At 42.5% G+C, this 22,787-nt stretch overlaps 1 protein-coding gene across 3 annotated transcripts in view; it reads left to right on the top strand.

Annotated features, from left to right (window-relative positions):
• Positions 1–22,787, top strand: part of clybl (citrate lyase beta like) — a 66,697-nt gene that overhangs the window by 20,255 nt on the left and 23,655 nt on the right. For all 3 annotated transcript variants that reach the window (XR_013936666.1, XM_080498647.1, XM_080498646.1), the window contains one exon: positions 19,194–19,401. Coding sequence is in view for 2 of the 3 variants with exons in the window: in XM_080498647.1 (XP_080354773.1) it covers positions 19,194–19,401 (208 nt within the window). In the remaining variant the exon portion in view is untranslated. The remainder of the gene's footprint in view (positions 1–19,193; positions 19,402–22,787) is intronic.

The raw sequence follows: 22,787 nt of genomic DNA, 5'->3' as shown, positions 1-22,787 counted from the left end.
TGGTCAGGTCCACTGTATCTGCAAAGTTTTTATAGCGGCTCCCAGAGGTGGAAAGATTCTTTCACGGTCGCGGTTCCCACCTACGGAGACTGCCAGGGGCGACAGAGCATTGTTACTGCGCATGCTTATCTCCCCCCCCCCCCCCTCCCTCCCTTTCCGTTGAAATTAGTTCCTTCTTCTCATGCACTTGTAAACAAACATAGCGGACCCATAGCGGTATGACTCGTGGTCAGTATTCTAGTGTTACCCTCCATGTCAGTAGTTTTATAGTTGAGACTCACCCCTGATTGCATCCGATGCGTCATCAATCCATACGGATGTCGGGTTCTCTCCATTTTCTTCACATTTATAGCGTATTGTTCTCTACACATACGTGTGTGTGGTTTCTTTACAAAACCAAGCAACAGCCCCCGGGGTCCGATATACTAACTACATCATTGTCAGTATGGCTGCTGCTTCAGCGTAAACGCACTATTCTTTTTTTTTAACGGATTACTTGTTGTCAGGTGAAACTTTGCCGTGTAAACGGGGCCGTACTCAAAATGAAGAAACCTTCACTCCTTTATATGTATATCAGTAAAAACAATCTACTATCAGGTTGGCAACAATGGAAAAAAAAAAAACAATTATTAACTCTAACAGGCTCTGAAAGTTGCACTGTCAGCAGGAATCAAACCTAATGTTCACAGGCTGAAAAGTACTGAGTGTACAGTCTGATACATGCTTTTCTTTAATGAGCTCCAAAGCTCCCGAGCCGTCGGGTTGCTGTTTCTTGATTTATAAGCAGCAGTTCAGAACGTGCAGCAAGTGATGAGGACAGCTGGTGTCAGCATCACTTGTGTCAAGTACATAGGCCTGTATGTCTGCAGCACTCAACAATTTACTCAGTGAGTGCAAACAGCTATGGCACATAAGTGAAAGATGTATCTGTCAGTCTTCACCTGCACTGTATAAAGCAAGGTGCACTTTGTCACTCAAGTCAATTACGTTATTTGAAAGGCCCCTCCATAGAAAATCAAACACTCTTAACTTGTTCATGTGGATTTTTTTTTTTTTCAGTTCTGAAGCTCGTTCATGAATGAAAAATAAGTACCATACCCAAGTATTTCTACATTTGAGCTGCGGTGTACCAATGATCATTTTGTTGGCAGAAATTCAGATTTGAAGTTAAAAGGAAACCTGTATTGCAAATGACTGTGATCATGTTTCTATGCACGGTGCGTTCATGTTTTGCTGATGCAAATTGAATATGAAAGAAAAGCACTAATAATGCAAATTAACAATGATTGGCAGCGCTAATTATTTCATACCTGTTGGCCACGGGGCAGATGTCAAAATCACAAAATTGACCAGAATGCCAGTGGAAGCTGCAGACATCTGCGAAGGAGAAAGCCAAAGGGAGCAAAAACACTACGTCGAACACAGGCGGGATTTAGGGGGAAAGAGATGGCATATTGAAATGCCCAAGCACACAGACATAAACCTGTTAGACTTGAAGTTGTATTCATCACAAACCCTCCTCGTGAGGCATCTGGATCCTGAGCTTGACAAGTCGGCTGGACTGTCACAGCTTGTGATTATGACACTGTTCAAACACTGTTCTTAATTCTGAGCCTTTTTTCAGTTTGGCCTTGTATGTCAGAATACCTGGAATATTCCCTCCTGGCATACGGTGTATGACAGCGAGCCATAGCATTTGCGTTTGAAAAAAGGTGTTGAGGTGAGCAGGTAAGCTGCTGCTACAGATGAGCACTAATGTGAAGGCTGAAGCCTTTATTTGTACATTTCGGAGTGCTGGTGCTGAGTGACGGTATGGAGTTATGTCCAAGTCACGCTGAGGCATTCATGTTTTTGTTTTTTCTTGTAAAAATGTATTGATCGGGAAGTGTGATGAAAAGTGAGGTGTCCTGTGGTTTAATCAAGTCCAGGAAAAGAACATATGGAATGTATAGGCCTACATGTATACATACAGCTGGTAGTTACTTTGGAAAATAAAAGCAGAGTCGGCAAGAAGAGGTCAACGCTTTTGTCATGTCAGACTTTATAGTGTGAACATATGGCTGGCTCCTGAAGGCACTGGATGCTTGGTGTTAGTTTTTAATCAAACCGGAAAAACATGCACTCGCTGGCGGCACTTAAAAATACTCAGGATGTGGTTGGTTTTGCTGACTAAATTAACCCTCATTGTTCCTGCCTTTTGTTTGCTGTTAAAATAATGAGCCTTGTCACACATGTTAAGTTCCCTGTTTGCATATAATTAGCTGTGTTTGTAGCATTTATGTCATCAAACAACTCTGGTCTTGAGGGTAATTCAGAAACACCATGAGGGATTGGTCGTGCTCGTGGAGCTCTTTGCACTTTCTCGGGGCTCCCTGACTCATCGGTGGCTGTGTTGCGGTGAAATCTGGTACAAGACTTCTCCCCATGTGGTTCGCAACACCCGCAGAACACAGCGCTCTGACAATCGCACAATCCCAGTTTCCTATTTGCATCACAGCTTTTCGTTACAGGAAATGTGTTGTTGGTTTAATTATGTGGCGGCATGTACGACCGTTGCTGTTGGGGAAACTGTTGGAGTTCACCTCGCTATAACAAACAAACGATGTCCTGATAATACTGCCTGCCCTGTGTGACTGAAACATTCTCGTCTGCGGTTTGAAGAGCAAATGAAGCATGTGTCTACAAATCATACTAAAGAAACAGAAACCCAGCTGAAAGTGTATTTCCGACCCCTAATTGTCTTTCTGTCACTTTTATAGCCAATGCCAAGAGATGTAATTTTCAATTGTAATGGGAGAGAATCCAGATGTAGTTATCAGGGTTTAATTCCAACTGTATGGGCTTACCTTACTGCAAACTGGAGGGGCTTTCAGCTTACAATCCTGTTTTTATGTGGGATGTAGGGAGGGGCTGCAGGCTGCTCCGGGGGGCTGTGGCCTATATAATACTTCCATGGTTTTGGCAGTCAGATTTTCAAGAAACTTCCTGGTGTGTCAGGATCAATCAAGCCTAAGCCAGTCTTAATTAAAGGCTTGGGGCTGGGCAGAAGTTGAGGGCAAAAGGCATCCCTGTTGGTTAAAAGAATGAAGCGTCTGTCATTACAACACTATGGGGAGCATCAGCTTTATTACTTAAAATTCCTCCTTAAAAAGTCTGACCATTCAGGCTGACACATAATGATTTATCTATAGCCTTCTCCACAAGAAGAGAACAGAAAAAAAACCCCAGTGCCAGTCTGGTCGTACAAAAGGTTGTAGTGGAAATGGTACGCTAATAGTCTTCTGCAGTCTTGTCACTCACAAATTGACAGTTTGAGCTCATTTTTATGCATTCAGGGGTATTTACATTCATACATGCATTATGACGAGGCAGGCTTGATCCTGCGCATTAGACCATGAGAGAAGAGCAGTGTTCACCGTTCAACTTGGCTCGCAGTATTTTTATACTTGAATTATGTAAAGATGTTTCAGTCTGCGAGAAAAGCGCTTCAGTCGAGCGCCATCGTAGACCCTCGTGCTCATTTGCAGCCACTTTCCGAGTGCTTTTTAAATAGAACAAGAGCAGAAGAGGCTTAATCTCAAAGTAAATGTTACACCTGAATGAGTGGGTTTTTCAACGGTGCTGAACACTGAGGCGGTTTATCGTACGTGTTAAAAACAGATGCAGTCATAAAGCATATGCAGTTATCATTTTTAACCACTTGGGGGCACAGGCAACTTACACGGGAGGAAGACAGTGAGGAGTTTGGGTGTGAATGTTGTGAGAGGGGTGTGTGTGTGTGTGTGTGTGTGAGAGAGAGCTTTAAAGGGGGGTGTTCATTAATTAAATGGAATATGATCCAAAAGACTCTATACTCGCACATAACACATCATGCCTCACAAGAGAAAAAAATAAGACAAATGCCACAGATGTCCCTTTTCTTCTTTGCCCTGTTTATCTCCGGTTCTAGTTTCCCTCCAAATCCAAACGTCAGACAGACAACGCCTTCGTATGTTTTGGTCTCCTGAGTGGATCTTTCCAGTACATCCATCTGTCAGAGGGTTTTTTTGTTTTTTGTTTTTTTTCTGAAGTCCGAGAAGGGGTGGTGGTGGGGTGTATGTTTGTGTCTGGGCCCGGGGCGGGTGAAGGGGTGGGGGCATGGGACCAGAAGCAGGACATATCACATCGCAGGCCAAATATCCTTACAGTCTGATCTGCCTTCTGATCTACTGTCCCAGTCATATCAATATCCAGGGCTCAGCCGGGCACATCTCATCCCAGACTGTCATGTAGTACATCTTATAAGCCCCATTTTTAGGCTCATCCAACCAAATGTCTGTTTTTTTTTTTCCCCCCTGTGATCATCTGGTTTTTGTTTTTTTTGGGGGGGGGGGGGGGGGGGGGGGGGGTTTCCAGTCAGGTCTAAGTAATGATTTATCTTTCATCCACAAAGTTAGTTTTTTCATCCCACAATTACTGTTGACACCTGTGGAGTCAACCTGGCATTATCTTCTCTTTAACTTCAAACTTTGTGAATCATGCTTTGGGGCTACGTGGTATAAGTTTGAAAAATAAGCAAATTCCTGTTCGTTCGTTCTCATTTCACATCCTCCCTTGGCAGTCGGCTTTGAGACCGAATCGGCAGTTGTTTTAACTTAACTTGATGCAAGCTGCTCTGACATTTTGCAGCATCTATTATGTAAATGTGTGTCTGTGCCATTTGTGTGCAGTGAGAAGTGTTCTCACCTGCAGAACTAATACTGTTAATGCATTCATATCATGGAGGGTTATGTAACAGCGCGAGCTGGGATGGAAAGAGCAGCCACCTTGCCAGTCGTAATGCATTCAGGCTCCACAGTGTCAGATGGCTCCGGTGATCCGGGGGGCTCAAGATGGCAATGCTGTTTAGCAGTCCGGATATGTGTGTCCGTGTGCGGGCGAAAATATGTGTCTGTGTGCCGCTATGTTTGTTAGATTAGGCTCAGATATGTGGGTCCATATGGTTCAGTGGTGACACATTTGAGTCCTTCTGGCCTTTTTCCAACTATGTGGAATACATGGTGTGTGTGTGTGTGTCTGTCTGTGTGTGTGTGTGTGTGCGAGAGAGAGACTGGAATTGTGCTGATTCCTTTCTCACCATATGTGTACCTCTTTTCATCGGTTCATGATCATACGGTTGCAGTTTGTGTCACGGAGCCAGAACTGGTGAGGAACGCTGTGTATTGACCCCTGGAGAAATCTGCATACTCGTCGCTTTGGTTTGCCATCAGTTGTGAGGCCGCTTAAAAGTAAATGCCAGTCAATCCTTCTTGGCTCCCAGTCTCACCCCCCCCCCCCCCCCCCCCCCCCATCCCCCCATCCCCCTCCACTCCTGCCATGGCACGCGGGCCCAGTGACATGAGTTGTGAAGAAAGCTCCCCACCTCTCCTACGCCTCTATTCTCTCGTGCACTGTAATCCTGACACCAAAAACCGCCCCTCGGAGAACAAGTGTCAGTCTCAGAATAGAGTGTGCAGTCTGCTCCCCCCCTTCTTTTCCCCCTCTGGTTAGCATGTTCGAGAGTGCTAATGTTCACGGAGGTGACAATTAACTATACAATGATCACAGTGATGCCGCTTGTACTGCTGCCTTACAGCCTCGCTAAAGAGATAAGTAACTGATCTTAACACGACTGGGACTGGGCAGATGACAGATAAGCACATAAAGGGATAGTTGCTTTGGTGAATATTGTGTAAGCTTGCCTACCAGATGTTCTGCAAGCCTTCCGTGCTGCATATTTGACTTGCTAATCAGCAGACTATTTATAATTCTTTGAAGCTTTGAACCTTAATAGAGCCCTCATCATTTTATATGTGTGATAATGATGAGACATCAGATAGGGCACTGTATATACATAAGATGACTGTTCTCGTTAAATATTGCTCTTTGAAAATAAGACTTAAGCTTTTAACCCTAAAAAAAAAAAAAAAACAACCTCTGAATTTATATTTAAAACAAACCAGTGGGGAAATAGCAAGAGGTGTGCTAAATGAACAAGCTCTGGCCTTGTTTATGCCCACAAACTGATAAGCCCACCAGTGCGCTCATCCTCTGCTGCTGCCACTGATTTGCACTTCTTAGCCAGGCACCCATCGGTGACTCTGGAAAAAGAGTGGAATTGTTTTGGAGACAAAACCCGAGATACTGACCATGTTGCAGCCCCCATTGTCAGGGTGTGTTTGAGCCCAAAGATATTTGCATTAAATAAATGAGAATATCGCCCATGTCCAGCCCTGCTGCGGCCAAAGGTTTACTGTCACAGATGCATGCTCCATCTGGCCCTGTTCTCCTCATCTCCAGTCTAGCTGTTCGCATTCAGCAACGTGGCCCATGTTCATTTAAGGATATTATTTCAGAGATTCAAGTTGCTCTCGGTTTTTGTTAACGTGAGATTTAAGTATGAGGAAGAAAATGACATTAAATGAATGTCATTGCTTTGAGCTGTCACAGCGTTTCCAAATTGAGTCATATGCCTCCTCGTCTGCCTGGGATTCTGGGCAATGCAGGGTTGAAAAGGGTCAAGTGATCCTCCATCCTGAGCAAACAGGGACGTGGTGACAGCCGATGGGACAACAAATCTCCACGAGAACCGTGCTGTCCCCGCCGACACTCTCCCCGCCTCTCCACAACCAGCACAAGCCCCTCACCCCTCAGCCCTCAGCCCAGGGCTGTGATCCTGCATAGCCAGCATAATGAAGCCATATAAGCCTGTTATTTGCTGCTTTACGGCTTGTTTTATGAAGGTGAGCTGACAAGCAGCTCCCAGAATGGTTCCTGCCACTTTAACAGACAGCATTACCAAGAGAAAAGGAGCCGTGAGGAGGGAGGGCAGAGCAGGCTGGAGAATGTGCCGGGCCCTTTATGTTGGCCCTACCAGAGCTTTGATGGGCAGAGGTCTGGCTGCAGGCTATCACTGGTACATTTTACGTCTTCCACCTTTTGTCAGGGGGACATTATTGACGTTTGACCTATGTTACTATTCCCAACTCCTCTCCACTAATCAATTACCACATTGATCCATTAATCAGACAGGGTGATGGCCAGTGAAAGGGCCCATGGGTATGTGTGAAGAATTGTGGGAGAGGCCTCAGGCTATCGCGGAGGAGGGCCTTCACCTGTAGAGCGCATGGTGAGAGTTTGGCTTAATGACTAGTTCTAGCCTATAGTGATGCTTAAGAAGAGGCACAATTCATAACAACACACTTTTTTCTTCTTATACAGTCCACCATAATAAAATGTATATTTATAGAAAAATAAGTCTTCCCATTAGTTTCTACTAATTGCTGTATTTTATAATCAGCATCATTATTAATTTACCGTGTCATATATACAGTATATACTGAAACATCAAAACATAGCCCGGGTGGGCTTTATCATGTGTTGTTGGGTTTTTTTTTTTTTTTTCCGGTTTCACACACTGAGAAAGCAAAAACTTCTCAGTTGTTTCCATAGCCCTCAGGGAAAGCAAATAGTCAGGATGCGTTTGTATTAAGGAAGCATTATTTAATACGACTCATGAAACGTTGGCTCGAATACCAGCAGCCAAACCACGATGTCACTGAAAACAAGGATGTTGTTTGAATGAGAGCAAACATGTTTTTGTTCATCTGACTGTTTCCATGGAGGTTAGGCAGTAGCATAATTGTGTTTAGGACAGAAACAGATCAGACACACAGACAGCCAGCAGATCAAAACGGAAGCTGCGGGAGCGGAACCCGCCATGCTTTGATTAGGTTTGGTTTGGTTTTGGTGTGCGCAGACTAAAGCCATCACCCCAGTCTGTCTCTGCCCTTGCCAAGTTGTTTGCCAAAACGGGGGAAAGATTTGGAAGAAAGTTGGACAGGAAAGAAGTGTGGGCAGTTTCAGTCCACCCTCCCGCTCCTCAGGCTGACCAGAGTCCAGCCGACAGTCACCCAGCTCTTGTGGGTTTTGTGAATTGAGAAGACACTTCATGTGTGGATTTTTCAATTCTTCAACATGTCATTTGGCTGGGAGTGCCATTGTCCCCTGCCCCTTTTCTCCCTGCTCCTTCTGCCGAGACGAGTCGTGTCATCCCCTCGTGATCAGCACTTTTGTTGCCTTTGTTTTTGGCCCTACCTCAGAAGTCCATCTTGTCTTTTATATCCCTGCCTTTCATGCATAAGGGAACAGTTGTGGCCTGTTGTGGGCCTGTTCCACTGCATTTCCACCAGTGGGGTTTCCTTTCATTCTCTTCAAAGTACTACAATGGGCCTCTGAAGGCCTGAATGACCAATGCGGAATGCACAATCCTACAGAGCCCGCTCATTTTGTTTTGGTAGAGTCAATAAAAATGCTAAGTTAAAAGCTAACCCCCTTATGCCCTCCTCAGATGGAGTGACTTGCATGACCCTTTTAAGCTTCTCTCTCAATTAACTTTTAATGATAAATTCATTGATTTTCTTCTTTTTTTTTCAGCTGTCATTTTAACTTTACTTTTGTCATTCATTTACCCGACTCCCATTCAAACTATCCTGTACATACAGCACGGGCCTGCTGACCTGATTCACCAAGCTCTCTGACGAAAGGAGAGCCGTGTTCCTGTGCACAGATAACCCAAAACTGTCAATGTCAGCACTCTGTCCTTTACAATCTGACTTTTCCTTGTCCCAAAACCTAGATTAAGATGTCTGTGTTCTCTTAAGGAGGTGGATTCAAGTAGTTTCATATGGAGGGATGGAAAGAAAAAGGGGGGAGGAGGGGGGGGGGTGGCCATCGTCTCAGAGCCGTACGGCAGAGGCCGTGCATGAAAGCATTGCGTGCCGATTTGTGAGCTGGAAGAAAGCTTGGGACTTTGAGAAGGATTACAGGTAGGCAGACATTGGCTGCCGAAGATGACTGCCATGACTTCATCTTCATTGTGTAGCTTAAGGCATAAAACCCAAACTAATGAGAATGGAAAGGGGCGTAGGCATGGACAGGATGATGAGTAAGGGCTTTTTGGTGATGGTCAGCATCTTAACTATATGAGAAGGGAAAAAAAAAACGTACAATCTGAAATATTGAGATTTTTTCCATTTTTACTGTAAACCTAAATAACTAACTTCATTTCAGTGGCCAAAGGCTTGAGTTGAACAGGAGTGTTTTGGTCTGTTCTGCATGTAGTTGAAGGGTGTTTAATATTTTCTGCTTTCTCGTGTCGCTACTGAGGGGTGTCGGTTTCACAAATGAAATGATTGCAAATTCTTCATTTCTGTTTTTTGGGGGTTTTCTAACACAGTGCAGTCAATACAGACATTACCAAACAAGTGCCAGTACGTTCAGTGTGTGATTGTCTATCCTGTTCCTACTGGTAAAAGAGAGGCTAGAATCTGCAGCCCCCAACTGATTTAATCTGGTGGGGAACGGATTGCTCATCCTGAGCTCCAACTTGCTGGAGGGCAGGCAAACAAAGCAGGGGGCAGAAAAGTAGAAGAAAAGTGTTTGATTCTTTCCTCTCCCTGTCTTGGGTGTCTCTGGTTAATTTTTCAACATCCCTCTGCCATCCAGTTGTGTCCTCAGTCCTGAGGCAGTGTGAAAAAAAACACATACAGCATCACGCTGGGAGGAGAACCGTGTGCAGGGAATGCTTCACCTCTGTTTTTCATTCTGAAAAACAAAAAAAAGTGTCAGACAGGCAGGTGGACAAGAAGCTAGGTAAATATTGATGACTTTTTGACCATTTTATTTCCCACCCGCAGACAGCTTTCGGCAGACGGCTGGTTTGTTGATGCTTCAGCGCCATCGATTTCCTCCCTACTCTTTATTCATCTTTATTTTCAGCAAATTTAATCTGGAATCTTAAGCACCACAGACCACCGAATGTAGTTTGCATATTAAGAAGTGGCTGATTATTGTGGGGCAGGAACACCGATCTTTAATTTTGTGCATTTTAGACACAGCGTCTGCCTGCGCCACATTGCAGGAGATGATTGTAAAAATCTACATATTGAGAGGGTGGCCGTCATCGGGGTCTGTTTTGGAGTGGGCCTCTTGTTATCTGCTGTAATTCATGTGGTAGGATGAATATTACCACCTGAATTAGGCTATTATCTTGCCATGTGGAGGCCAGTAGAGTTACAAGAAATAGCAATGATCATGCCATGATAATGAAGCAATTACTACAGGCTTTTCATAATTCAATATTGACGGCGAGACTGCAATCATCCTTTCTTTGAAACTGTATTGTATATCGCATATCTCATCTTGAATTTATTCTTTGTTGGGATCTACAATATTGTACAGGTGGAGCATTTGACTGGCAAGAATACAATACCAAAGACACCACTGAAACCTGTTTCTGAAGTCTGACAGATAATCTTTATGCAGCCACTCCAGATTGAGTTCTAGATGGACTTAAATAAATTATCTGGACAAGCTCTTCAATCTTTATCTTCACTTGTACTGTTCTGCTTGTGGAGTCACCCACTCTCAGAACTCGAGCCATAAAGATAAAAGTGAAGGGCATTTTCCCCAACTATGCTCTAAATTCTAAAAGGTCTATTGTGATGGTTTCCTTTTGTCACGTGCAAATCTATTTTTGATCATCTGAGAACATACCAAGCCTTCTCATGATTGCTGATTTTCAAAGGGGGTCCTGGACTTCAGGTTGGGAACCTTTATAGCTATAAAATAAGGTTATTCTCTTCCAGTATCAACCACATCAGAATCCATCATCCATCTTCTTCCATGGGTTGGCCGCGCTGATTCAAGCATCAATGGACAAAAGGTCCATAACAGGGCAAACTCAGAGAAATCTCACAAGACATCCATTTACACCTGTGTCCTTTTTAGCCTGATCAATGAACCTGGAATGCATGCTTTTGAATTGATGGAGGAAACTGGAATACCAAGAAAAGCCCCCATTGCACTGTGAAAGCGAACATTCTGACTCCGTAAAGAAATGACCCCAAGCCTGGAATCTGGGTTTTTTTTTTTTTAATGATGAAGGAGTCCTACTAATGTAGTTTTACTGTGTGCTTGTAGAACTTCTGAATTGCATTAAATGAAAGTTACTTTATAAATAAAGTTTGTTGTTGTTAGTAGCATTATGAGTATATCACCCCATTCAAAACAGAAAATAAGAAGAAAATAATGTTTAGTGAGAGCGCAGAATGTAACAAATATTTTGTAAAAGAAAATAGATCATTGGAACAGTTGTCGATCAGTCAGTTTCTGGTGAGGTTCTGGCAGGTTCAATGACATCTTTTTGTTTATTCTTTTTTTTGTAGGGGGTGTAATTTATTGATCCCTTTGGATTAATTATTTCTCTGCCTTTAACTCATCCTATTCATAGTTACCCTTCACTACATTTGCAGTGACTGGGGGTCAAGACCTTGCTCTACAACCCACAGTAATAACCTGCCAGCACACTTCTCTAATCACAAGGCCACCATTTAGTGCACCTGAATACCTTGAGTTTTTATTTGACTCAAACTAAACCAGGGAGTATGACCAAATCCTGATCTCCTACTTTAGATTTGATTAAGAGGTAAATTTCCCACAGTTGCCAGAAGGAATTCAACAGGCAATGGCTTCCAAAGGAAGCTCTTTTCCCATTTATATGGGATATGGGGATTCCCATCTTGCATCATCCTTGATAATAAGCAAAGGTTATCAATTTATAAAGTGGAAAAAATATGTGAATGGCTCTCTTTTTAACTCTCAAATGTTCAATGACTGATCAACTGCTTGACATTTAATCCAACATACACACATCACTCTGCACAGACGTAAATATTCTCGGTGACGTGATCCGGCCTGATACCTTGTGAGACATCACGATGCACCTGTCTGGATTAAATAAGAGGATTTCATAGATAAGATTAATACGATCAGCCATGTTAGTTACATAGTTGTCTGAGAGTAGCGAAGATGAGATGTGTATTTCAAGGATGTGTGGTTCAAGGTGGATTTATTGTAGTTAGACGGCACAGAGGCATCTAGCGGTGAGTGTCAGATCATCACAGCCTATTCGGTTGGATTGAAGATCAGTTGTTGTCTCTGTACTTGTGAACCGCTTTGTCCAAGACGCTCTGCTATTTGAGGAAGACGCACGCAAATCTGCACGCAAAAGTAAAAGTACCACTAACCAAGCCGAGAGAAGTGCCTTGTTAAACAAAACAAACCCCAAACTTGTTAAGATAAATGTTTTTCGGCTCCTCGCAATCATTACTTGTTCGATTGCAGGCCCAAGTGTAACATACTGTGCTGCTGGCTCAGGCAGCGCCATGTGTAGTCTAACACAGAGCAGCTTGCCACCTTCTCGCCACATTGCATCACCACATCCTCTTTCAGCGCCACCAGGCTGCAGCCGGCCCGCTAATAAGAACCAGACCCATCTAGCACCATATAACCCCACTAACACATACTTACCTCTGATCTCAGACCAGTAAACGTTGTTACTGTGGCCAAGTCCACCCACTTTACAGCTGCTGTACGCCTGCACAGACTCGTGTTATCGTAACCTTTCATGTAAAAAACAGAAAGCGACGAAAAGGGAGAGGAGGAAATAATAACATGGGTGCATGTGGCACTTTACGGACTGGTTAAATATGTATAACGCAAGTGTATATTGATCTAATGGGGAAAATGTCAACCAGGTGCAGTATGGTGCAAACGGAAATATCCGAATGACTTTTTTTGTCTTCCGTTTGAAATCACTGCATGAATTATGCTTAAAGTTTATCATACAAATTGTGCTTTTAGGCTTATTATTTGTTATTATTTAATTGTTTTTAATAACAGCCAGTCAGCTATCCACTACAGTCAGCAGCTTTACATGGTCTTACTTTACTGGGAGGATTCCAAGTATTGTTTGTGTGCAGCGCTGATGACTGTTGCACCATCTTCCATTGCAGTTCTATGGGTTGTGTAAGTAGCTGCAGGTTGTAGCTGCAGTCACACTGTGACGTAGAGTGGGATGGTAATCTCAAAATTTCTGAAACTGGTGAACAATTATTTCAACTTATCTTTTATCGGAAGCTGTGACATTTCACTCTCTCAGCATACGGCGTAAAGCAACAGTTTCAGGCAGTCCAAGACGATATATTTTGCCATGATTGCCTGGAACATGTCCAAATCGCACACTGCATGCCCACCTGATGTTAGGAATATGTCATTTATCACAAAGGCTACTTGATATGTGTAAAAGCCTAAAAGATTATCAACCTCATTGAGAAAACTCTTTTTGGAGGATCTTTTCTGTCTCACAGAATAATGTCATGATGTTCACCTTAAGTCTTTACCATCCAGATGATTATAGAATCTTTTTAAAATGTTTTTACTTTTTACATTTGATATTAATAGATGATTTTATGTTTGTAGTTGTGGGAGCCACAGTTCGGTCTTGCAGTTTTCTTTTAACTCATATTGGACTGAGCATCTTCAAAGAAGAGATGCGATATGGAGCATTAAATCCAAACAGTCGTTATGTCATAGCCTTGTGATATACTGTTCCTGGGATGTGGTCTTTTGTTGTTTGATGGCCAGTATATTGTCTTTGTTAATTTTTCTGGGAAGGCAGAAGATTTCTTTTATCACTCCATCCTTGTTTTTTTTCCCTCATCGTGGCATGAATGGAAGCTGAGTATCTGTTCCGTTCCTTGGTTAATAGTTCAGTGTAAAGCAAGACCTTGCAGGGACTATTAGGAGGTGGAAAGAAGGAGGACGGTAAAGGAGAAATGCTGATTTTGGTCTTGGTTACTGACCTTTGCTTCTGTTTCTTACCAACATCAAGGCTCCTTTCTTTCCTTTCCTTTGTATCTTTTTCCCACTTCATAATGGTAGCCCCTTTAAATTACAATCATCTTTTTGTACTTAAATCATTATAATATATTTGCCTTTTAAGTGGGCACTTAGTATGGCTTTTTATAATTCTCCCCCCCAAAGCGGTAAGTGCAGAATAGGCTGATTTCATTCAGGTGACAGCAGTACCTAAAACACTTGACATTCCTACTTTTATCCTCTCAACTACTATTTTCTGTGTTATTATCGTACATAGATTTTCTTTGACATCCTCTCCATTATTATTTTTTTTATTTTTTGGGGGGCTCCTATAACAATCTTTATCATTTTAGGATTCATAAATTATGTCCACGTTTTTCAACCGTTTTTGCACCAAGGCACTTTTTTTTTTTTTTTTACCTAAAAAGTTCTTTAATGATACTCTGTTGTCTGATAGTTACTTTAATTATGCTATAGTCTCTGGTTTTAATGATTTTCACTCAGTATGAGACTTGGGCCTCTTTACGTGGTCACAAATTTGATCTCCTTACAGGGATTCAAGAAAAACACACACAAAGTTAATTCTCAACTGCTCCATCTTAATTTCTTAATTTAAAAAAAAAAATTTGAAGTTCATAAAGTCATGCTTGAAGAGCTCAGCTCACATCTACTGTAAATATGTTGTTTAACATTTGACCAATGTTAAAATACAATGCGAGTTTGCAATTGAGGGCAGTTAACCAAAAACTGTCCAAAGATAGGTAAACTTTAAGTTTAAAGTCAGATCAGGAGGGTTGTTTATTTCCTCTTGTTGTTGCAAAGTCCCTTTCACAACTGCTGATAACTGTTGTGTATCCATAACCCAGTGATGGCAGTCGGTATCGGCTCAGGTGAGATAAAACCACAACTTCTGTTCAAGAGTCTTCAAATGTTAACCTATTGTCTCACAGTGAGTGGGAACATTTACAAGTTAGACATTTCCACATGCTGCTGCAAGAGCTTTTTATTTTGTCTTTGCTCCAGAGGAGATTTTTATTTCGGCTTTACATTCACAAATTCTGTCCATTCAGATGTTGAAATATAGCAAGCCTTGCACAGCACTACTCGCTCGCCAGCAACTTTGCGTCATTGTACTTGTCATTTGTAAAACACTTTGAGTTCCACCTGCAGCTCATACACAACCATGTTGCCGTGCAACGCCCAGTGGACTTCGATATAGAGCAGTGTGATATTAAGCTCCACTGCCAGTTCCTCACACAAAGACGGAAAAAAACAGTGCGCATCAATAACATCCTGAACCTTCGAGAACCTTTGGTGTACGCCTTGAAAAATACAAGTATGTCTCCGATGGCATGTCTGTCCACTAAAAGCCAGGGTTGGGTAGTAACAGATTACTTGTAACGGCATTACATAATTAGGATACAAAAATGTTTTGAATGTAATTCGTTACAGTACATAAAGAAATGTGTAATCTCGTTACAGGTACATTCGGAAAAAAACTGATTACTGAGCAGGATTACAATAGAAAATCAGATGGAATAAACTAGAAATGCAGCTGTCGCAGGTGTCGTCTGCTGACATTGCGACACTTCCCGACGCTTTCAGGCTGGCCGGAAACTGACGCGTTGCCATGGATACTGCAGCTCATCACTATGTTTTAAAGTGGGAGAAGTCTCTTAACCTCTCTGTACAATGCTAATGATGCCTCCCAGCCGTGAAAGTGCTGTGAACATCCAGGAACTCGACGTCTCACCTGAAGAAACATCTCGGTAGGATAAAACCCGCTCACTTTCACTGATACACACCTGGACTGTCAACTAGTTTTATTAGCTCGTAACCTGCCAGTAACCTGCCAATACCAGTACTGGTGCTGATGGTAGGAAGCCACTCTCAATACGTTTAGAGGATCTGATGTTTCCCCCCCCCCCCCCCCCCCCGATCCATAGCTTTTCAAGAGCTTGAGTTTCAATGGGCCGTTCTTTTATCGCAGAGAGCCTCTAACTACTTCACTTACCACGTCGGGTCCGAACAGCATATGTACCAGGGTTTTGCAGGCAGATAGAAACATCTCTTCCACTGTGCGTCGCTCTTTTGATTGATTGAGCGTTTCAGCCAATTATTAGCTATCCTTAAGAGCTTTTTCATTCATCGTTGCCGTTTTTCTTAAACCTGATGAGTTTCTTATTTTATTTTACTTTTTTACAAATCATTGAACTTATTGTTTTCCAGTGAAGGGTGCTCAGTTTGAACGTTCTCTGCTCACCCAGCATAACTGAGGATTCTTTCGTCAGTAAATGTAGATCCAAAGGAAATGTAACCTTGTGCTCACAATGGGGTTTTTTGTTTCTTCCTCTGACCGCCATTTATTCTGGGGCTTTCATCAGAGGCTTGTCCAGGGATCTTCTCAGTCGTACTTCTTTTCACACACTTATCCATTGCTCACCCGCGACTTCTCTCGCTTTGCCTCACTGACATTGTCCTGGATTAACAAGGCCATTCACGACCTGCTCTCACCTTTTGGAAGAGTGTTAAATTGTTCTACTTTTTGGGCTAGACCACCTAAGTTAAATAATATATAAAAAAAAAAAAAAACAATTCCATATTCACACCATTTAGCATTACTTTATTTATTAAAACCACTGCACAATTCACTGTCTTTTAAAGCTTGTGAAATCTTCTTCCCTTTTGGCATTCCACATCTGCTTTAACTGCCTCCAACAACTGTAACATCTCAGTGTAGATTAGACCTTCCTGGGACTGGAGGGCTTGTAGAAGCGTAGTTGACGAGATTAAGAGGCTATTGAAGTCACTTTAGCTCCTTTTATAGAGCAGAAGACAAGAAAAGAGAAAAAACTCAGCCCTCTCTTCTAACAAAAGGGATATCCCCTTTCGAACTTTCCTCAAGCAAATAAGGACACTATCTACCAACAGGTTACCTCAAAGGACTATTGATTCCCAAGGAGCTTTAGTGGTAGGAGGAGCTTTTTGCCACTGTAATTAGTTAAATCCGATCTTAAACAAAAAGCTTTTTATGAGGACCAATTGTTTCAGAAGTTAGATTATTGAAATTATCCAACAGTGGTGTGGTTGTATGGGAAGCAGCACACAGGATAAAATTAATGCGTGTGCGTACGTGCGTGCTACGGTGTGATCATGCAGAACTCACAATAACCCTATTGGGTCCACTTTGACATGATCTGTTGTGTTCTCTAACTGTAAAAATAAAATCAAGGTGACAAATTCACAACGATGAGCTGTTGTATTTGCAACCCTGAAACTTCTCTGGATTTTGTCAGATAGTTCATAAACCACTCCAAAGAAGTAGCTCCGAAGAGAGCAACCTAGTATTAATGGTGCCAGAGTGGTGTAGAGAGTAGAACATCGTATAAAGTACATGCTCTTTATAAAGAGAAAGAAATAACATAATTAGCAAAAAGCAAGATGAGGAAATAAATACACTTGGGCCCATTTCCAGATGGAGCATATCATATAGGTTTAAAAAAAAAAAATCTGATTGGCGCTCCATCCTGCATTGGTGACATTCAAAAATGCACATTTTTGAAACCTTCCTCCAGAGTGTATAACTCTGAAAAACCTCTCCCAGCGTCTCTGTCTCTCTCATCCCCCCGTATCGCTCCGAGCCTGCGTGCAGTGACAGTGGCAGTGGCAGATTACAGGGTTGTGTTCAAGCTGCTGTCAGAAACTATTGAATTGCATGACTTTTAAAGCAAAATGCTCACACACTCAAATTGTTGGTTTTATAATTCAGTGTGACTCAAAGTTCTACTTTTGACATCGGTTCGTAAAGCAGATACTTGTGTTTTGATTCCATTTTTTGCCGCCATGTGTTTTGGGTTGCATGTCTATGCTTCGTGTCTTTTTTTTTCTTGGTTTTGGGTGTATTTCTGTCTTCCTGTGGTTGCATTACACCCCCACTAAAGGCCTGTGTCCTTATTCATAAGCATCCTAAGACTTAAAGTCGCTCTTAAAAAAAAAAAAAATCTTCCTCAAAATGTACGATTTTTCTAAGAATATTCCCTCACTAAGATAAAAAGTCATTCACTTCGCATCTTAAGCCCAAAGAGAGCTCCTATGGTGGAAAACCAGTGAGGAAGAATTGTAAGAAGCCTAAAAGTTTTTTAAACAGGTCAGATGATGGGAAGAGAAAGAGAAAGGACACATGTTCTCCATTTGTTTAACGACAACGATTAATTACACGCTACCGGCTCGATCGTGGGGGGATAATGTTTCTCGTCGACCTCATCACGGATGAGCTTACTTCTCCCACAGCAAAGCAACGCAATAACACCCGAGATGAAGTCGATCACAACATTGCAGTACGTGGCTACAGGGAAGCAGCAGCAGTGTCGACAGAGTGATTAGTCTTCTTTCGCAGACCCACACTGGTGGTAAATCACAGGAATTGGTGACGGCTGCGTCCACCATTAATACCAAATGCATTAAGTGGTAAAAATAACAAGGATGGACAGAAAAGATAACAATAGTCAAATCAATATAATAATCAGTACGTGAATGAGGTAAGTTTACACATTTTTAATCCAGACCAAGATATTTGATGGGTTCATTTTACTCTCCATTCATTACTCGCAGCACAGAGGCTATTTTCTGTCTCTCTAACAGCCAATCACAGCAGACTGCATCGTGTGTAGCAACGGGGTCGACCACACCTCCCCTCCAAGACAAAAGTTGCTGTCAGTAGAGTTAACACTATTTATGAGTGTGTTTCACAGCTTATCCAAACCAGTTCATGCTCCTTGTATGTTGGACTTTAATGGCAGATTGATGACGTTGTGAAGATAAACATGATTATTGGTACTTTGACATTCCAACTCTGGCTTATTTGGAAGGGGTTTTGAAAAGTGCAGAAGACAAAGCAACACATTTAAAGGTGGCAGAAAAGAAGGTACTTTTTATCAAGTCAAAAAAAACAAAACAACAACAACATATGTGTCAGTGTAACTTTCCATGACTCTGCTCCTAACGGCTACTTTTACCCAGGCTCATTCACTTTCTGCCCTGCCTCGAAATTCAGCCGTGTGGCAACATTAGCATATGAGTGGCTCAGTGTTTGGGTGAGTTTGCGCTCAACAAAGAGTGCCAAAGCACAGGTCAGCATCTCACATTCACTTCAATGAACAGCTGAAGGGCAAACAGAGCTCCCAAAATGAAATGCTTCCAGACTTTCACTCCAGTCTGGAGGAGGTGGCCTCGGCCTGGATCTTCATATGTGATATTATGAATGCAGCAACAACCTTTAGATATTCATCGCCCTCAGCCCTTTATTGATACTGTGGGTGCTCATAAGTAATATATGCAGCCATGTGTGCATATGTTGTGTGTGTGAAGGTTGTGTATGTTTGTGCAATACACAAATACGTGTTTATGTCCTCTTTGCACTGTGTGCTTATGCATGTATACGTTGCTGTTGACAGGGATAGCAGTTGGCTCCTGCCCGCAGGCTGCTATAAAGGAGCATGGCGTCATCACCACCACTCTGCAGGCGCCGCGCTGCGCTACATACCCCGCAGGGCGGTTCTCTACTGCCCCGGCAATGATGAGCGAAAACTGAGGAAACTCGCCTCGCTGGACGTTGACTGTGCCGTGTTGGACTGTGAGGATGGCGTCGCCCTCAGCAAGAAGGTACGGAAATGCATATATAGGCACATGCAGACCTTAAATGTGCTATTGTGTGAACAAATTAGGATGGAAGACTTGACCAGATGCATATCGGTGTGACCCCGAAAGGCTTTTAATCCCATCTCCCTCCTTTGGACAGGTGTTGGGTCTTAAACACTGAAAGGAAAACTACCAAAGTGAGATGTTTAAAACAAGCACATTTCTCCCCATTATGATGGTATAAAGACAGCCCCCCCCCCCCCCCCCCCCCCCCCCCCAGAGTCATTTAAAACAAGGTGACCATGTCCCACTGGGTGAGCAGTGGGAAAGCACCAGATGCAGCAGGTTAAAAGCATTCTCCTCCTGCCCACACATCCTCCCCATTGGTCCTCCTGAACTGCCCATGAAATTGTGATTGGGGAGCGGAATAAAGAAGGGGCCCCGGCAAAAAGTTAACCAACAAAGGTTTTTAAGTCATGATAATAAAGATGATTGATATGGCTGGAGGCTGTTCCTGTAGAAGACAAAGACGATAAGGTGATGGCCTGTGTGACTGACAGCCTGAAACTGTGACCCTGCACTGGTGTTGGTGGATGTCAGAGCTTCTGTCTTTATTATGTGTTAAAGGAGAAATGTGGAGAGGAATGCAGCACTGGGGAAGCCATTCAGACTTGAGAAGAATTCAGACGCTGGTTTTTTTTTCCTGTTTGTCAGCGCGTCAGAGGTCCATACCGTTATTGTATTACATGTATTTAATCAAAGGTTTTTGGCTTCCATCAACCTATTTTCTTCAATCGACCTCTAACGATATATCTAACGATATCTAACCTCATATCGCGTAAATCATTAGATATTGTTCTCTTTACAGGTTAGTAATTTTGCAGGAAACAATGCAGAATTTTGAATAGAACAAAAATGCTTTTTTTTTTTTCTTTTTTCCCACCTTTTAAAATGTCTTTCCTCTCTTTGCAATTATCCAGCGCCCACCACTTGAAAGTATATGCTGTTAAAATTGGACAGAAAAATTATATTACCTGCAGGGTAGTTCCATTCCTGTAACATGCAGAATAATACCCCTCAGCAGGCTTACCACTTTGTCTTCCTCTCGTGAAACACTCACAAATGCACAGTAAAAATACCAACAATAAATTCTGGGATATAGAATTGCACCTGTATGGGTTGTATTGCTTTCAACATTCCGGCTTCAGTTAGATCGGTGCTGTATTGTACAAAAGAAAGCCTGAAGCACATTTCAGCCACTTTTTTGACATGTTAGCTTCCAACACTGAGTGCTGAAATTCTCGTACCCTATTATGTGTTGGTTCGGTCGTGCTGTGTAATATAGAAATTAGTTATTTACTCAATAACAAAATGCACCTTCCCCACTGGTACCCTTTCTTCACTTCCCACACTCTCGGTGTCTTTCTCCACTCTGGCAATTGGAAATCCATGGGGGTTGATGTGTATTTGTACCTTCTCTTAAGACAGTATTTTTTTTTTTTTTTATATTCCTGATGGATAAACAGCACTACTGGTGGGTATCTGTATTTGTGGTTTTCTGAAAATACTTTGTTTAATTCATAATGTTTTGTTTTGATTGTTTTGGTTTCATTTTTCATCGGTTTAATTTCCTTTAGTAAGTCCCCCCCCCCCCCATTTATTCCCCGTGTTTTTATTGAAGTAATGAATTCATTAATTTTAAATGCTAAAGTTTTTAGCAATTTTGTATTCTTTTTTTATAAACCATACATACTTGTGGAGTTGTTGTTTTTTATCAACCTTTGTTATTTTGTAAGAATATGTGCTTCGCTTAGTACTGAGACAGCTGCCACAGGATTATGTGTCATAATGTACAATTATTTGCTATTTGGAGACGGAGAGCAGGCTCCTTTAGATGTACTTAAATAAGTGCCATGGTTTGTCATTGTGTGTATCTACAGAGCCCTGTGCATGGTTGCAGCCTGGTACATGGATGGAGGTTTGAAGCTGCTGCTCCAAAGCTGATAATGTACAGTTTTCACTACAACCACCCGTGTTGACATTGTATGAGGTGTAAACACACAAGTGTTATTGAACTCAGAGGGAGAGACGGTATTGCTTGGTCAAAGTGATGAATGGGTGTCGAGCCAACTGCATTCCCTCTTTAGTATCAGCTCAGAAAATGTAAGCTCCAGTAAAGAATATTGGATCACTTCACAGGAGCTCCGTAGGGCCTAATTCTTTATTCTCTCCTCATTCTGCTCCTTATAGGTAGTTTTCCTTCTCGGGAGAAAATGCTCACAGCACATATGTTGTCTTTTTCTCACTTTAAATAGTAAATCAATTGTAGATCTACGTGGGTTTTCATGCCTTTGACTTTTAGTGCATTTGTTGTGCTGTATATGCCTCTTCGTTCAAAGAATCAGCCAGACAAGTGGAATGTAAAGTTGCTGGCTTGTTGCTTTTAATGCCTGTTAGATACGGATGTTGCCATACGCACTTGCATTGTATCATAATTGTTAATGTCCAGGTAAAAAAAAAAAAAAAGGATGACTGCAATTTTGTCCCCTGACTGTAATTTGCATGAAGCTTTGTAAACATACCCCAGCGTCTTATCAAAAATATTACACCGAACTTGACTCTTTATTAAGCCAAGGTTAAGAGCTGCTCTGGGACTAAGCTAGAAATGAATAAGAGACGTTGGCCATTACGTTGTGAGAGTGCTGACAATTTCAACAGTGTACACCCTAGCGGCGATTATATTCACCATGACAACCGCACTGTGGGTTTGCCAAGACATGCCAGGCCTCAACAATGTCTCAGAGTTCTGTAATGCATGTTTAATGGGAGTAAAGCAAAGAATGAGCTTGCTAAATGCCACCCCGAACCGCCGCTTTTGTGACGGCAGGGTGCGGGGTGAGAAGTGAGGTTAGTGACGGGGTTTGCATGACTCGGCCTTGAGCGGGGCAACTGCTCACCTATTGCATGTTGGTTAACGTATTCTTTTCATCATCATCTCACCTTCACCTAAAAACACTGAAGGGCGTTCATGACAAAAAGGTACGTGATGGAGGTCACTTCGCCTTCTCTGCGTGAAAATTGAAATTTGGAAGCGTGCGCTTTAATTGCCTGCCACTTTGACTCCAGAAATGTCCGCACTCCATCTTGGCAGTAGCTGCTTAGGCAGTGAGGAGATAAAAAAAAAAAAAAGGGGGGGGGGGAGTTAAGGGTCGCTGCCACCCCAGAGATTTCTAACTGTCGCCATGGACCCAGAGGGGAGAGGAGGACGGGGAGGAGAGAGGGGAGGGAAGACAAGGCTGACTGCTCTAACACTCTTACACATATCATCATATCTGTATGATCAGTGGGGTGGAGGAAGAGGGAGGGCAAGTTGAAACCCCGGAGCGGAACTGACGGCTACACCTGTCCTC

The sequence above is a fragment of the Blennius ocellaris genome, assembly GCF_963422515.1.
Source record: "Blennius ocellaris genome assembly, chromosome: 6".
Taxonomy (NCBI): domain Eukaryota; kingdom Metazoa; phylum Chordata; class Actinopteri; order Blenniiformes; family Blenniidae; genus Blennius; species Blennius ocellaris.
Note: the sequence above shows the minus strand (reverse complement) of the source record. Positions and strands in the feature narration are given on the sequence as shown.